The sequence below is a fragment of the Macaca mulatta genome, chromosome 3, assembly GCF_049350105.2.
Source record: "Macaca mulatta isolate MMU2019108-1 chromosome 3, T2T-MMU8v2.0, whole genome shotgun sequence".
Classification (NCBI taxonomy): Eukaryota; Metazoa; Chordata; class Mammalia; order Primates; family Cercopithecidae; genus Macaca; species Macaca mulatta.
The window spans coordinates 58120089-58137646 of NC_133408.1; the positions used below are offsets into that span (position 1 = coordinate 58120089).

Consider the following 17558-nt stretch of genomic DNA (forward strand, 5'->3'; position numbering starts at 1 on the left):
CTCGAGCACAGATGAACCCAGTGTACCCAATGTGTGACACCAGAGGCAATCAGAACTAAAAAGTCAACCACAGGCAGAACCAAAGGGCTAGGATCAGGGAAAAGAGAGAATTAAGAAGCAAGCCTCGGCATCACCTCAGGGCATGCGCCAATCAGATCATGTCTTGGCATCGCCTCACAGCATGCTCCAATCAAATCACACCTCCTGGCATCACTTCGTTGCAAGATCCAATCAGATCACACTTCACTAATTATACTGCCTCATGGTAATCCTTCTGCCTATAACATCTGCTCCAGTCTCCAGCTCAGGGAGACAGATTTGAGTGTTTCTTCCTATCTCCTTGCCAGTCGACTCCCAATAAAGCCTTTCTTTTTTCCAAAGCCAGTGCCATGGTATTGGTTTCTATTTACATCCAGCAGTAAGCCCATTGCCCAGTAAAACAGTTCTAGGGTTTCATTTCCTAACATAACTGTTCTCTCCACCTACAATGCCACCGTTCTTGTCCATGGCCTTGATTTCTCCTAAGGGACGACAGCAAAAGCCAAACTAAATGGTCTCCCTGTCTCCAACCTCCACTTCCATTCCTCCCATCTCCCATACCCATCACACTTGCCTTGAAACAAAACTCATGTCCTAGCCAAGCTGCAGTGGCCTGACATGCAAACAGGAAAGCCAATTATAAGCCAACTTCCTAAGCACTTATGAAAATCGCAATGAATACACAAAACGTTCTTTACAAACTGACAGGACTACATGAATCTTATAGAATAATAGGAATAAAGCAGTGGTACTAATGTTTTTTGTTTGTTTGTTTTTGTTTTAAATATCATACAATACTGGTTGGGTGCAGTGGCTCATGCCTGTAAACCCAGGACTTTGGGAGACCGAGGCAGGAAGATTTGGTTGAGCCAAGGAGTTGGACCAGCCTGGGCGACAGAGTGAGATCCCAGCTCTACAAAAAAAACAAATTTTTTTTTTTTTTTTTTTTTTTTTGAGACGGTGTCTCACTCTGTCTCCCAGGCTGGAGTGCAGCAGCGTGATCTCAGCTCACCACAAGCTCCGCCTCCTGGGTTCACACCATTCTCCTGCCTCAGCCTCCCCAGTAGTTGAGACTACAGGTGCCCGCCCCCACACCCAGTTAATTTTTTTGTATTTTTTTTTTAGTAGAGACGGGGTTTCACCGTGTTAGCCAGGATGGTCTCGATCTCCTGACCTCGTGATTCACCTGCCTCGGCCTCCCAAAGAGCTGGGATTACAGGTGTGAGCCACTGCGGCTGGCAAATTTTTTTTAATTAGCCAGGTGTGGTGGCACATGCCTGTCATCCGAGCTACTTGGGAGGCTGAGGTGGCAGAATCACTTGAGCCCAGGAGTTCAAGGCTGCGGTGAGCTATGATCACAGCACTGCACTCCAGCCTGGGTTACAAAGCAAGACCCTGTCTCTAAAAGTAAAAAATTTTTTTTTAAATCATACACTACTACTTAATTCATTTTGATACCATCGTCCCAGAAACCACAGTACCACCCGATTTTGCCTACGATAAAAACAAGGCAAAAAACTGATGTGCTAAAGACTTTAAAATGCTATATAGTTGGAAACTGACAAACAGGAGTTTTACAAGAAACAAGCTTTTTTACCAAAACATACATTTCTCCCAGGAAAGAGTCTTTCTGATTGTTTGATCCTTTTTTTTTTTACCATCATGTGATTCCTTTTCTTATCGATCTTCTAGAAAAGGTTGGCTAGGCTGGGAGTGGTGGCTCATATTCGCAATCCTAGCACTTTGGGAGGCGGAGGTGGGTGGATCACCTGAGGTCAGGAGTTTGAGATCACCCTGGCCAACATGGTGAAACCCCATCCCTACTAAAAATACAAAAATCAGCCAGGTGTGGTGGCAAAGGCCTGTAATTTCAGCTACTGGGGAGGCTGAGGCACGAGAATCACTTGAATCCGGGAGGCAGAGGTTGCAACGAGCCGAGATGGCACCACTGCACTCCAGCCTGGGCAACAGACTCTGTCTCAAATAAAAGATTGGCTATAGAATGCCCAAATTCTCTAGAGGTCATTTTTCTAGACAGTCAAGCTGGCTAGGCCTGGAGCCATGCCCGCACAAGGTGGGCATTCAGAAAATGTTGGTTGAATAAATGAAGAAATGCCTCCAAACTATCAGACAGCTATTTCTAGACCTGGAAATTTAGACCACACTTCTTTCAGTAACTAATTCTAAACCTGGTAACTTTCAATATTAAAAACTCAGGTCGGACGTGGTGGTTCACGCCTGTAATCCCAGCACTTTGGGAGGCTAAGGCGGGCAGATCACTTGGGGCTCAGAAGTTCAAGACCAGCCTGTCCAACATGATGAAACCCCACCTCAACTAAAAATACAAAAATCAGCCAGGTGTGGTGACATGCGCTTGTGGTCCCAGCTACTCGGAAGGCTGAGGCAGAAGAATCACTTGAACCTGGGAGGCGGAGGTTGCAGTGAGCTGAGATCACACCTGGGCAACAAAGCAAGACTCCATCTCAAAAAAGAAAAAGAAAAAAAAAAAAAACTCTTCTTTATGTTTAATTATACATGAAGTAGAGTTTTAATATTAATCTAAACTAATAAAATTAATTATATCACTGAAAAAGAGTCACAGTAAAAAAAAATTAATATTTAATAACTTCTGCTGTAATTTAACCCCACATTTAGAATCCTATTTCTTTAATAAATGAATCTCCAACATATCACTCACTGGTCATGGTTCAGTTTTAAAATGACCAATTTTCACCATTACTCAAAGATTTTGTATATACTGGATTCTAAAAATGCCTTTTGAACTTGTGGAAAAGCAGTGTGTCCAAGCGTGTGAAGAGCTTTACTCTGACACAGTAATTCTATTTTGGATAACCTACCTTAACAAGATAATGTGGGGACTCATTGTTAAGTGCTCCTAGCTACAGAGACCATGGTGAGTCCAGACGGTTTAAGGGCAGCATATTGGGCTTGAAAGCATATCACCTCCTGTCTCTAGGTGAAGTAAACACTCCAAAGCCTTAAAAATAATTCCGAAACTAGCTTCCTGTTATTCCACTGCAATACCAATAGAACTTTATAATCAGAACTGGACATACTGAGATCCTTCTGCAATTTAAATAGCTGGTAAATTGAAATGTTTCTCCAGTGAGTAACCGTCAGGCATTTGCCATTTATTTCCAAAATTAATGATGCTGATGTTAGTGTTTGTCTGCTTAGCCAGAACATTGCTGTGGGGAGCATTTAGCAACATTTATTTACTACAGGAAAAAAAAAAAATAAGTAGCAATAGGCTTTACATTTACAAATCACAACATAAGAGAAAGAGAAAATAAACAATATAAAAATTATCAGGCTCCTCCTGACTCGTGGTTCTCTAAACACTACAACTTCTCTTCTGAGAAACACTTTTCCCTGGGGAGGCAGCCAAGAGGAGTGACACAGACAGATGGAGTCCAGGCTTGAGCCCGTCAATTTACCAGCCACCTGACGATCAACAAATTGCTTAACCTAAGCCTCAGTTGCTTATCTGTGAAATGCTAAATTGCAGATAATAATAGTATGATTATCTCAAGGTCACTGTGAGGATTGAGTGAGATAATCTAGTCTGTATTTTGATTTCTCCTTTTTTCCTTTATTTTTTGAGACAGGGTTGTCTCAGGCTATTGCCTAGGCTAGAGTACAGAGGCACAATCTCGGCTCACTGAAACCTCCTTCTCTCAGGTTCAAGAGATTCTCCTGCCTCAGCCTCCCGAGTAGCTGGGATTACAGGCGTGTGCCACCACGTCCAGCTAACTTTTGTATTTTTAGTAGAAATGAGGTTCCACCATGTTTGCCAGGCTGATGTTGAACTCCAGACCTCAGGTGATCCACCAGCCTCAGCCTCCCAAAGTGCTGGGATTACAGGCATAAACCACTGCACCCAGCCTCTTAGTATTTTAAACCTACACTGGAACTCTCCTCTCTCCCCACACCCCCTAACCCATTCTCCTATTCAATCAAGTCACATTGCCTCCCACTGCCTCCCACTGCCTTCAGGAGAAAGCTCAGCCCTCCACTGCAGGACTTGAGAAGCCCCTAGGATCCTACCCCATCTTCCTTCTCTATGTCACAGCTCCACACATCCCTACCCCTACTCAACTCTAGGCACACCAAACTGTTTAGGGTTTCCCAAACATGCCACCCCTAACACCCCATTCCCCCGACATCTCCATCTGTCTCCCTAACATTCCAGTGTTTCAAAGTTTAGTGCTCTAGTTCTTAGAAACTACTTTCATCCTTCAAATTATCTTCAGTCCTAGAAGTCTTAGATATTACTACAAAGGGAGGGAAATAGAATACCATGGTGGTGTTTTGGTAGGACCAAATCTATCCTATTTGAAGACATATTCTTATATAAGTTAATATTATATTCTAATTATTAACTATTATAGTTAATATATTCTAATTACATTGGAATAATAGTTAATATTATATTCTAATTTTAATTATATATATTATACTAATATATAATTATATTAGAATAATTAGTTAATATTATATTCTAATTCTAATTGTATATTATACTAATAATATATAATTATATTAGAATAATTAGTTAATATGTTCTAATTCTAATTATATAATTATTATATAATTCTAATATGATTATATACTTGCTATATAATTAATTCTAATATGATTATATAATGGTTATATAATTAATTCTAATATAATTATATAATTGTTATACAATTAATTCTAATATAATTATATAATTGTTATACAATTAATTCTAAAATGATTATATATTAATTCTAATAGAATTAGAATATAATTAGAATTAAAATATAGTATTATTATATAAAAAATATATTAACTACTATACAAGAAAATACAATGTGGCTGGATTAACTGTTTTAATCTACATAAGAACTTTACAAGGCAGATACTATTATATCCCACATTACAAATGAGAAAATGGAAGCACAGAGGGGTAAAATAATTTGTCCACATACACAAGCTGAGACATATGACTCCATGAAAGTTAGTATTACTCAAAAACCAGTCTTAAAATGACAGTGCTTCAGCCCAACTCTTAAGCACTGGCACATACTACTTCCCCCAACAGTAACAACTAAGGCAATTTCATGTGGTGTGTCATGGATGATCATGTGGAAAGCACTCAGAGAATATGTGTGAACCAGCCCCAAAGAAAATGCCAGAAAAAGCCAGCCTCAGTGGCTCACACCTGTAATCCCAGCACTTTGGGAGGCTGAGGCAGGTGGATCACCTGAGGTCAGAAGTTCAAGACCAGCCTGGCCAACATGGCGAGGCGCTGTCTCTACTGAAAATACAAAAATTAGCCAGGCGTGGTGGCAGGCGCTTATAATCCCAGTTACTCAGGAGGCTGAGGCAAAAGAATTGCGTGAACCCGGGAGGTGGGGCGTTGCCGTGAGACGATATTTTGCCACTGCACTCCACCCTGGGCGACACAGCGAGACTGTCAAAAAAAAAGAAAGAAAAAAAAGAAAAAAGAAAATGCCAGAAAAAGAAAAGGAAAAGAAAAGCCAAACAGTAAAACCTCCATTGCCAAGTTTAGTATCCCATATCCCATATAAATCGAAAACAAGATCTATTTGAACACACTGCTGTAACCTAACAATCCTGAAAAACGAAAACTGACAGCTTATTTTCGTGTCATACTAAAGTTGGAAAAAAATAGGTACTTTTCCCAAAGATCTGATGATTTTATGAGAGATTTTTATGAGAAAGCTGAAATATCACAAACCAGCTGCTTAAAGCTCATAAAGCCCAAATTCATTACATTTCAAAAAATAATGTACATGGATGTCCGAAACCTTCATTAATGTTTTCTCCAGTGCCCTCTAATGGCCATAAGATGAAAAAGCAAAGAAAAATACATACCCATAAATTACCCCAAACTCTTCACCCACTATAAACAAAGTTTTTAATTTTTTTTTTTTTTTTTTTTTTTTTGAGATAGGATCTCGCTCTATCACCCAGGCTTGAGTGCAGTGGCATGATCTTGGCTCACTACAACCTCCACCTCCCAGGCTCAAGCGATCCTCCCACCTCAGCCTCCCAGTAGCTGGGATTACAGGCATGCACCATCACACCCAGCTAATTTTTGTATTTTTTGTAGAGACAGGGTTTCGTCATGTTGCCCAGGCTGGTCTCAAACTCCTGAACTCAAGCGATCCACCTACCTAGGCTTCCCAAAGTGCTGGGATTACAGGCATGAGCCACTGCGCCCAGCTAAACAAAGCTTTTAAATAAAGCTTAACCTGGCAGAAAATACAAAAATCTCTAAATTAGCTATCTCATGCATCATTTTAAGACAATTCCACCGATGAAAATTACTCAGATTTTTAATGAAGAGTCATAACATTACACATTCACTTTGACCCACCATATCAATATGGGGAATGTGTAAATGTAGGAAAACATTCATACATCTTTCAAAAGTAAGAAAAGTCTCAGACCAGTGTTAATTATAAGAGCAGAAAACTTGAAAGCACATCAAATGACCAACTCTAAGAAAATGTATAAGCAAATTTAAAACATCTAAGCAAGGCCAGGACCGGTGGCTCACGCCTGTCATCCTAGCACTTTGGGAGGCCGAGGCAGTGGATCACTTGAGGTCAGGAGTTCAAAATCACCCTGGCCAACATGGTGAAAACTCCATCTCTACAAAAAATACAAAAATTAGGCAGGCATGGTGGCACATGCCTGTAATCCCAGCTACTCGGGAGGCTGGGATGGGAGAAATGCTTGAACCCAGGAGGCGGAGGTTGCAGTGAGCCGAGATCGCACCACTGCACTCCAACCTGGGCGACGCAGCGAGACTCCATTTCAAAAAAAAAAAATTGGCCGGGCGCGGTGGCTCACACCTGTAATCCCAGCATTTTGGGAGGCTGAGGCAGGTGGATCATGAGGTCAAGGGATCGAGACCATCCTGGCTAATACGGTGAAACCCCGTCTCCACTAAAAAATACCAAAAAATTAGCCAGGCATGGTTGCGGGCGCCTGTAATCCCAGTTACTTGGGAGACTGAGGCAGGAGAATGGCGTGAACCCGGGAGGCGGAGCTTGCAGTGAGCTGAGATTGCACCACCGCACTCCAGCCTGAGTGACAGAGCAAGACTCCATCTCAAAACAAACAAACAAACAAACAAAATTATACTGACCAGAGGACAGTGGGAGCCTCGGACTTAAGAACAATAGAACCAGTCGGGCACAGTGACTCACACCTGTAATCCCAGCACTTTGGGAGGCCGAGGAGGGCCTATCACAAGATCAGGAGATCAAGACCATCTTGGCTAACACGGTGAAACCCCATCTCTACTAAAAGCACAAAACCTTAGGGGGTGTGTGGTGGCGTGCACCTGTAGTCCCAGCTGCTTGGGAGGCTGAGGCAGGAGAATAGCTCAAACCTGGAAGGTGGAGGTTGCAGTGAGTGAGATAGCGGCACCACACTCCAGTCTGGGCGACAGAGCGAAACTCCATCTCAAAAAAAAAAAAAGCAAGACTCCATCCCAAAAAAAAAAAAAAGAAAGAAAGAAATGTTTCACAGGAAAAGAAAAAAGGCAAATGAACAATAAACACAAAATGCATCCAATCTCACTCACAATTTTAAAAATGCAAATTAACACAAAGCTACTATTTTTCAGATTGGCAAGATTTGAAAGACTGATAACACCTCGGATATAGAGAAACAGGTACTCTCAATTCTCTTCTACAATGGAAGCAGAAGGGAAACTTTTTGCAACTTTTACAAGGCAATTTGGAAATATCAAAACTACGAATTCCCTTTGATGCCAGAATTTCAATTTTAGGAATTTACTCTTCAGATAAGTTTATATCAGCCATAAAAAAAATATGAGCAAGAGTATCCATTACAAAAATGAGAAAACACCTCAATGTTAATGAACAAGAGCCAAATAAATTGTGGGACATCATAACGAACTACCTTAAAATGAACCTTCCATTGAATTCATCTAATATGACAGGACCAGAAAACTGTCATGTTAAAGGGAAAGAAAAGCAGTCTGCAGACCAGGAGTACAAAATGATCCCATTTGTGTAGCCAAAAAACAAAATTATAACAAAACATAAATGTGTTTATAAAGGGCAATAAAATACCTGGAAGAATATTGTGAAAACTGTGGTTACTATGAAAAGCGGATCCAGGAAAAACAGGAACAGAGGACTGCTGTCTGTGAAATTTTTAAACACATGTAAACAGGGTTTTAAATTAAAGGAGGCCAGGCGCGGTGGCTCATGACTGTAATCCCAGCACTTTGGGAGGCCAAGGCAGGTGGATCACTTGAGGCCAGGAGTTTGACATCAGCCTAGACAACATGGCAAAACCCCATCTGTACTAAAAAAAATACAAAAAGTAGCCAGGTGTGGTGGCACACGTCTGTAATTCCAGCTACTTGGGAGGTTGAGGCAGGAGAATCACTTGAACCCAGAAGGAGAAGGTTGCAGTGAGCTGAGATTGCATCACTGCACTCCGGCCTGGGCAACAGAGCAAGACTCCATCTCAAAAAAAACCAAACAATAAAAATTAATTAATTAATTAAATGATACTACAAAGAGAAGATCAGATCAAGTTAAAATCTCTCAAAGAAATATCTAAGAAACAGTTTTACAACATTAAAAATGGCTCCCGCGGCCGGGTGCAGCGGCTCACGCCTGTAATCCCAGCACTTTGGGAGGCCGAGGCAGGCAGATCATGAGGTCAGGAGTTCAAGACTAGCCTGGCCAAGATGGTGAAACCCCGTCTCTACTAAAAATACAAAAATTAGCCGGGCATAGTGGCAGCTACCTGTAATCCCAGCTTATCAGGAGACTGAGGCAGAGAACTGCTTGAACCCCGGAGGCGGAGGTTGCACTGAGCCAAGATCATGCCACTGCACTCTAGCCTTGGTGACAGAGCAAGACTCCATCGCAAAAAAAAAAAAAAAAAAAAAAAAAAGGCTCCCCCAGATCATGGAGATGAAAGAGTAGAGAATGGAGGTAATGAGACAGGGTTTTTGAAGATTTCTCTGGAGAATGTTGGTAAGGTACTTTTCCCTCAAAAGGAGAGAGGCTGCAGGGAGCTGTCAGCCTCTTATCTCTAGCCCCACAAGAAAAGTGCCAATCCCAGCCTCTCAAAGAAGTTGCTCTGTATCCCCCGCCCTCAGAGGATTACAGATTGAGGTATGGCTGCCGCCCAGGAAATTTAGAAGCAAACAGATCAGCTACTTGCATTAGCAAGTGAGCACTACTGCTGGGTAGGAATTGGCCTGTCCCCTCCAAATAAAGAACTCAGGAGTGTTCCCCTGACAGCAGGATGGGGGCGAGGGAGATCTCAGATCCTGACCCATTGGTCAAGTAAAGCAGAGAGCAGGTGACAGATTTCAAAAGAGAAGCCAGAGAGGCAGGGCACAGAGGAGGGACTAAGCAGCCATCAGTATACTTCTTGGCCAGGCACGGTGGCTCACACCTGGAATCCCAACACTTTGGGAGGCTCAGGCAGGCGGATCACCTAAGGTCAGGAGTTCAAGGCCAGCCTGGCCAACATGGTGAAACTCCGTCTCTACTAAAAATACAAAAATTAGCCAGGCGTGGTGGTGCACACCTGTAATAGCAGCTACTCAAGAGGCTTACACAGGAGAATCGCTTGAACCTGGGAGGCAGAGGTTGCAGTGAGCTGAGATTGTGCCACTGCACCCCAGCCTGGATGAGACAGTAAGATTCTATCTCAAAAAAAAAAAAAACAAAGGTATACTTCCGGGAAGTATAGAAAAGGTATACTGCCAGGAAATGGGCTCAAAAAATAAGGAAAAAGAAAAAGAAGTACACCTCTCAGCTTCTCAGAGTACATTTTGCTCAGGGCAAGGGACCTGCCAGGGAGATGGTCATAGCAAGTATCTCCTAAGAAGCCATGAAAACATTCCCTGGAAAGAGAGTCAACTCAAAACACATGACTAGGAGAGAGAGCACAAAGACATCTATGACAGCAGTGATCAAGTAAGAACTTTCACTTTTCCTTTTTTTTTTTTGAGACAGGGTCTAACTCCCGTCATCCAGACTAGAGTGCAGTGACACGATCTCAGCTCACTGCAACCTCTGCCTCCCAGGCTCAAGCGATTCTCCTGCCTCAGCCTCCTGAGTAGCTGGGGTTACAGGCGCATCACACCTAGCTGATTTTTGCTTTTGTATTTTTGGTAGAGACTGGGTTTCGCTATGTTGCCCAGGCTGGTCTCAAACTCCTGAGCTCAAGTGATCCATCCGTCTCGGCCTCCCAAAGTGCTGGGATTACATGCGTGATTCAGCACGTCCAGATTACTTCTCTTTATCTGTCCTGCCTCCCTGCAGCTGCTCCCAAACCCTATGGAGATCCAAAACAGCAGCTAACAAATATGCTGGGTGACAGAGTGAGACCCTGTCTCCAAAAATAAAAAATAAAAAAAACCCAAAAAACCCACTGCAAATTTCCCAAAATGTCCAAACAATGGTCTTTTCTCTTTGATCGAAGATTAAAATTTACAAAATGCATTTGGGGTCTCTTTTCATTGTCTCTTTTTTTTTTGAGACAGTCTCGCTCTGTCGCCCAGGCTGGAGTGCAGTGGCACAATCTCAGCTCACTGCAAGCTCCGCCTCCTGGGTTCACGCCATTCTCCCGCCTCAGACTCCAGAGTAACTGGGACTACATGCACCTGCCACCACGCCCAGCTAATTTTTTCAATTTTTAGTAGAGATGCGGTTTCACAGTGTTAGCCAGGATGGTCTTGATCTCCTGACCTCATGATCCACCTGCCTCAGCCTCCCAAACTGCTGGGATTACAGGCGTGAGCCACATTGTCTCTTTTAATCCTAGAATGGTGATCGCCTCACCATGTTTTTTTGTTGTTATTGTTTATGACATTGACATTTACAGAATCTAAAAGGCTTGTGGCAAATACTGGATTTGTCTGATTGTTTCCCCATGATAAGATTCAAGCCAAACATTTTTTGACACAAAACTACACAGATGATGATGTGTGTGTGTCTTGCTATATACATCATATCAGGAGGAACTTGAGTCCAATTTTATCAGAAACGATGATGCTAAATGTGGTTGCTTAGTATAGGTGGGAATCCCCTGATCTCTCCATTTGTAATCAGAGGGATTAGTTTCTAATCCCTCTGAAATTAGAAACTAATATATGGGGGGTTTTCCCCACTCATTCCTCATTTCTAGTTGGTTTAGTTTGTGGGATGGTATTTTGAGACATTGAATACCTATTCCCCAAAGACATTTCACACAATCCTTGCTTAAATCAACTTGTTTTGTTTTGTTTTGTTTTTGAGAAGGAATCTTGCTCTGTTGCCCAGGCTGGAGTGCAATGGTACAATCTCAGCTCACTGCAACCTCCGCCTTCCAGGTTCGAGTGACTCTCCTCCCTCAGCCTCCCCAGTAGCTGGGACTACAGGTGTGCGCCACCACGCCTGGCTAATTTTTGTATTTTTAGTAGAGATGGGGGTTTCACCATGTTGGCCAGGCTGGTCTCGAACTCCTGACCACAGGTGATCCGCCCACCTCAGCCTCCCAAAGTACTGGGATTACAGGTGTGAGCCACCGTACCCGGCTGACTAATTTCTTTTTTTATTTGATGTAATATAATCTATTATGTTCATTAATCTTTCTGAAGCTCAAATTGTTCCAAGTTTGGCCTGTAAGAAACCCTTTGAGTTGGTTCCTATGTCTTTTTGGCAGGTCTCCATAAGTCTCTGAGGCCCCACTTGTTCAATAAGATGTTCCAGGGCTCATCTGTTACCCTTCTTTCGCCAGTCCTGAAACAAGCCCTTTATTATAAGGAACGGTATTCAGAAAAACAAGATCTGAGTGCTTAATACATTCATTATTTCTGGGTCTGTGGCACAATAAAGAATATATCTGGGCCAGGCACGGTACAATGGTGCAATCTCAACTCACTGCAACTCCACCTCCCGGGTTCAAGCGATTCTCCTGCCTCAGCCTCCTGAGTAGCTGGGATTACAGGCACGTACCACTACGCCCAGCTAATTTTTGTATTTTTTTTTTTAGTAGTGAGGGGTTTCACCATGTTGGTTAGGCTGGTCTTGAACTCCTGACCTCAGGTGATCTGCCTGCCTCAAACTCCCAAAGTGCTGGGATTATAGGGATGAGCCACCACACCTGGCCACATATATCTGGTCTTTGACCCTGGTTCTTGATACATAGCTTTAGAAAACCTTGGCATTTCCTAAGTAACAGATTCAGGATGAAGGCTGATCACCAGAAAGAAATCACGTGATTAGAGGATTAGAATTTAGGGCCAGCCTGACCTTTGAGGAAAAGAAGTTCACTGGAGATTGAGCTTAATCAACTACCAAATGATTTAACCAATCGTGCTTGCATGATGGGACACCAACAAAAACCCTGGACACTGAAGCTCAGTGGGGCTTCCTGGTTGAGGAACACACTGATGTGCCTGGATTCCCAGAGGAGAGGAAACAGAAGCTCCATGTCTCTTCCTCATGCCCATTCCCTAGACCTTGCCCAAGAGTATGTCTTCCATTTGACCGTTTCTGATCTGTGGCCTTTATAATAAAACTGCAACCTAGATCAGCCTGGGCAACATGGCGAGACCTTGTCTCTACAAAAAAATTTAAAATGTTCTTGGCGTGTTGGTGCATGTCTGTAGTCCCAGCTACTCGGGAGGCCAAGATGGGAGGATCCCTTGAGCCCAGGATTTCAAGGTTGCAGTGAGCCATGATCACACCACTGTACTTCAGCCTGGATGAAGGAGTGAGACCCTGTCTCAAAAACGTCAAAAAACAAAAACCAAACCAGCAATCTTAAGTATAGAGCTTTCGGGGAATTCTGTGAGTCATTCCGGCAAAAGAGTAGGTAGCTGTGAGACTTCCAGCTGGTATCTGAAGTCAGGGCAGTCTTCTATAGGACTGTGCCCTAAACCTATGCAGTCAGACACTAACTCTGGGTAAGACATATCAGAATTGAACTGAACTACAAGGTACCCATTTGGTGCCAGAGAATCGATGTCAGAACATGCAAAGTCCTTTCAGTGAACATAGCTAGAAAATACTATTTATATATATATATGCACACACACACACACACACACATATATATGCATATTTAAACTAAGTTTGCAAATATAAGTGCACATTTTTTAAAATCTTAAGTCCATATCAGCCTCCAAATCAAATCCAACACCACTTGGAAATCACAGTAATGCATATCAATCCACCATAGTGTTATTCAGAGCCACACAACAACATTCCATTGTGTGGATACACCACGCCTTTTTCAACCAGTACTGGACACAGTTGTTTGCTATGTATGCTGCAATGCGTAAGCCTGTGGAAATACTGTTTGGCATTAATGAAGCTGTATCTTTAAGGCAAATTCATACAACTGGGCCTGCTGGATAATGGATAAATGCCTATGTGACTTTGGTAAAAACTGCCAAAAGCCCTTCCATACAGGCTAGACCATCCTGGACTCCCACCTGCAAGGTATGAGTGCCTGTTTACTCACAGCCTTGCCTAACTGAGTATGTCATCCAGCTTTTGAGTTTTGGTTATTATATTCTGAAAGGTGAGAAATGTTTATCAGTGTAGTTTTCATTTGTATTTCTCTTATTACAAGTAAAGTTAAGCATCTTTTCATGTTTAAATCTCTTTGTAGAGTCGTTTCTGAGAAATTCTTATTCATGTGTTTTGTCAACCTTTTCTACTATATTTTTCGTCAGCTGGAATTATAGGCATGCACCACCACACCCAGTTAATTTTGTATTTTCAGTAAAGACAGGTTTTCATCATGTTGGTCAGGCTGGTCTCGAACTCCTGACCTCAAGTGATCCACCTGCCTCAGCCTCTCAAAGTATTGGGATTACAGGTGTGAACCACAGCAACTGGCCAGGTCTGCCTTTTTTTTGAGACGGAGTCTCACTCTGTTGCCCAGGCTTGAGTGCAGTGGCATGATCTCAGCTCACTGCAACCTCTGCCGCCAGGGTTCAAGAGATTCTCATGCCTCAGCCTCCCAAGTAGCTGGGACTACAAGCGTGCGCCACGTATGTCCGGCTAATTTTTTTTGTATTTTTTAGTAGAGATGGGGTTTTACCATGTTGGTCAGGCTGGTCTCGAGCTCCTGACCTCAAGTGATCCACCTGCCTCGGCCTCCCAAAGTGCTGGGATTACAAGCATGAGCCACCACACCCGGCCAGGTCTGCCTTTTTTGTTTGTTTGTTTGTTTTTGAGACAGATTCTTGCTCTGTCACCCAGGCCAGAGTGCAGTGGCGCAATCTCGGCTCTCTACAAGCTCCACCTCCGGAATTCACACCATTCTCTTGCCTCAGCCTCCCGAGTAGCTGGGACTACAGGCACCTGCCACTGCGCCCAGCTAATTTTCTGTATTTTTAGTAGAGATGGGGTTTCACTGTATTAGCCAGGATGGTCTCAATCTCCTGACCTCGTGATGTGCCTGCCTCGGCCACCACAAAGTGCTGGGATTACAGGCGTGAGCCACCGTGCCTGCAGGTCTGCCTTTTTTTAAGAGTTCATTGTATAGTAAAAAGATAAACACCTTGTCTGAGATATAAAGGGCAAATAGTTTCTCCTGTTTTGCCTTTTGATTTTCCTTATGGTCAGGTAAAATACTTTAAAGTCATTCATAAATTTAATGTTTTTTATTGCTTCTAGATTTTGAATCATATAGAAAAGCGTGAGCCACCGCACCCGGCTGACTAATTTCTTTTTTTATTTGATGTAATATAATCTATTATGTTCATTAATCTTTTTGAAGCATGAAATCCTACTGCATCGTACATTCTCACATTCATCTAGTCATCTAGTCACTGAAACAGTCACATCCCAGACTGATATTTCCTGGATTCCTAGGGGCCCCACTCACGCTGATCTCCACACCCACAGACCAGGCTGCCATCCTTAAGCCCCAACACCACTTAGTCTATACAGCAGAGAAGCAAATTAACACTGGAGTTTCACTTGGAATCTCAACCATAATAAATCCTATCATGTTGTTCATCTTCAAACAGCCCTGAATAAAATCTCTCTGACCATCTACACCAAGCGTGTCCAAACCACAGCCCACTGGCCCAACACAAATTTATAAACTTTTTTAAAACATTGTAAGATTTTTTTTTTTGCGATTTTTTTTTAAGCTCATCAGCTATCATTAGTGTATTTTATGTGTTGCCCAAGACAATTTTTCTACCAGTGTGGCCCAGGAAAGCCAAAAGATTGGACGCCCCTGATCCACACTGTCCTCAGTCCTTGTTCTCAAATCTCCTGCTTATCCTCTGATGAGCTGACTTTCACAGGGCTGAGATGTTCACCATGCTCATGAAAAATGGCAAAAAAAAATTATAAAACCCTCAAGACAGAAGCTAGAGAAATGAAACTCTTCTTGTGAGCTCAGATGGACTACATAGCAATAAATACTAAATGTTAACCAACTGCGGGAGCCAAGTGCAACATTTCCCAAAGTAATGGTACCTTTTCTTTCTTCACATGATCCATAATTTTGCCCAAATCTTCAACATCAACAATGGAATTTAGGCTCTGACGGTCCTCACCACCAAACTCTTCTTCACTGGAGCTCTCAAAGGGCTCTTCCTCCTGGAAGAGAAATGCTTCAGAAACAGTGTTCAAAGGGGCAAAGGCAAAGTTCTCTTACACTCCCTCCCACACTAAGAATTCACTAGGTCTCTAAATTCTTGTTTGTTTGTTTGTTTTTTTGAGACACGGTCTCCCTCTGTCACCCAGGCTGGAGTGCAGTGGCATGATCTCGGCTCACTGCAACCTCCGCCTCTTGGGTTCAAGTGATTCTCCTGCCTCAGCCTCCCAAGTAGCTAGGATCACAGGTGCCCACCACCACACCCGGCTAATTTTTGTATTTTTAGTAGAGACAGGGTTTCATCATGTTGGCCAGGCTGGTCTCGAACCCCTGACCTCAGGTAATCCACCCACCTCAGCCTCCCAAAGTGCTGAGATTACAGGCGTGAGCCACAGCGCCCGGCTATCTATAAATTCTTAATTTAAAAATAAAATCTAGGCTAGGTATGGTGGCTCACCCAGCTCTTCGTGAGGCTAAGAGGGGAGGTCTGCTTGAGGTCAGGAGTTTGAAACCAGCCTGGGCAACACAGCAAGACCACATTGCTACAAAAAATGTACACAATTAGACAGATGTGGTAGCACATGTCTATAGTCCCAACTACTTAGGAGACTGATGCAGAAGCGTCACTTGAAGCCAGGAGTTCAAGACCAGCCTGGGCAACATAGTGACACCCTCATCTCTACAAAACAACAACAACAATGAAGAAATAAATCTTAAGTCTTTAGCATCAGACTTATAACTATGAAAGCGCATGATGGAGTGAGAACAACTAACACTTCACCTGCCCTCCCACGTCACAATGACGTGAGCTGGGCTCAGGGGAATGAGACACGTGCCAAGCAGAAGTAGAGGAAATGTGACATCACTGGGGAGACACATTTGCGGAGTATCTACTACGTCCCCAGCACAATGTTCATATACCCATTCATTTCATCCTCAACTATTTATGATGTAGATAGGTTCAACATCATCTCATAGACGAGGAAATTAAAGCTAGAGAAGTTAAGAAATCTCGGCTAATACGTGGCAGCCTTCATCCCTTTCTCCAACGGAGGATAAGGCAGAATCAAACAATAGAGAGATTTTGTTTGTTTGTTTTGTTGTTGTTGTTGTTTTGAGTCTCGCTCTGTCACCCAGGCTGGAGTGCAGTGGCATGATCTTGGCTCACTGCAACCTCTACCTCCTGGGTTCAAGCAATTGTCATGCCTCGGTCTCCAGAGTAGCTGGGACTGCAGGCATGCACCATCACACCCGGCTAATTTTTATATTTTTAGTAGAGATGGGATTTCACCATGTTGGCCAGGCTGGTCTCAGACTCCTGACCTCAGGTGATCTGCCCGCCTCAGCCTCCCAAATTGCTGGGGTTACAAATGTGAGCCACCGTGCCCAGCTGATAAAGAGATTTTTAAGAGGTGAAGTAGTTGTTTGTTTTCAACAGCAGGTACTTTCTGAGTAACTCAAGGGTCACTTTAAAATTAAAAGAAACAGGCCGGGCACGGGGACTCATGCCTGTAATCCCAGCACTTTGGGAGGCCAAGGCAGATGGATCACCTGAGGTCAAGAGTTCGAGACCTGCTGACCAACATGGTGAAACCCTGTCTCTACTAAAAATACAAAAATTAGCTGGGTGTGGTGGCATGCATCTGTAGTCCCAGCTACTCCAGAGGCTGAGACAGGAGAATTGCTTTAACCTAGGAAGTGGAGGTTGCAGTGAGCCAAGATCGCAACACTGCACTCCAGCCTTGGCAACAGAGCGAACAAAAAAAAAGAAAACAATTAAATTAAAAGAAACAAAATGTCAATAACCTTCATATACAGGCCAATATGCCCCACAGCATAGCAGAGAGATATCATATAATCAGATGCTGCTGATCAAGTGTTCAATA

At 43.0% G+C, this 17558-nt stretch overlaps 1 protein-coding gene across 2 annotated transcripts in view; it reads right to left on the reverse strand.

Moving 5' to 3' along the window:
* LOC703026 (S-adenosyl-L-methionine-dependent tRNA 4-demethylwyosine synthase TYW1) overlaps positions 1-17558 on the reverse strand; it is a 250211-nt gene that overhangs the window by 203366 nt on the left and 29287 nt on the right. For both annotated transcript variants that reach the window (XM_015133369.3, XM_077996645.1), the window contains exon 7: positions 15552-15674. In XM_015133369.3, the coding sequence (XP_014988855.1) occupies positions 15552-15674 (123 nt within the window). The remainder of the gene's footprint in view (positions 1-15551; positions 15675-17558) is intronic.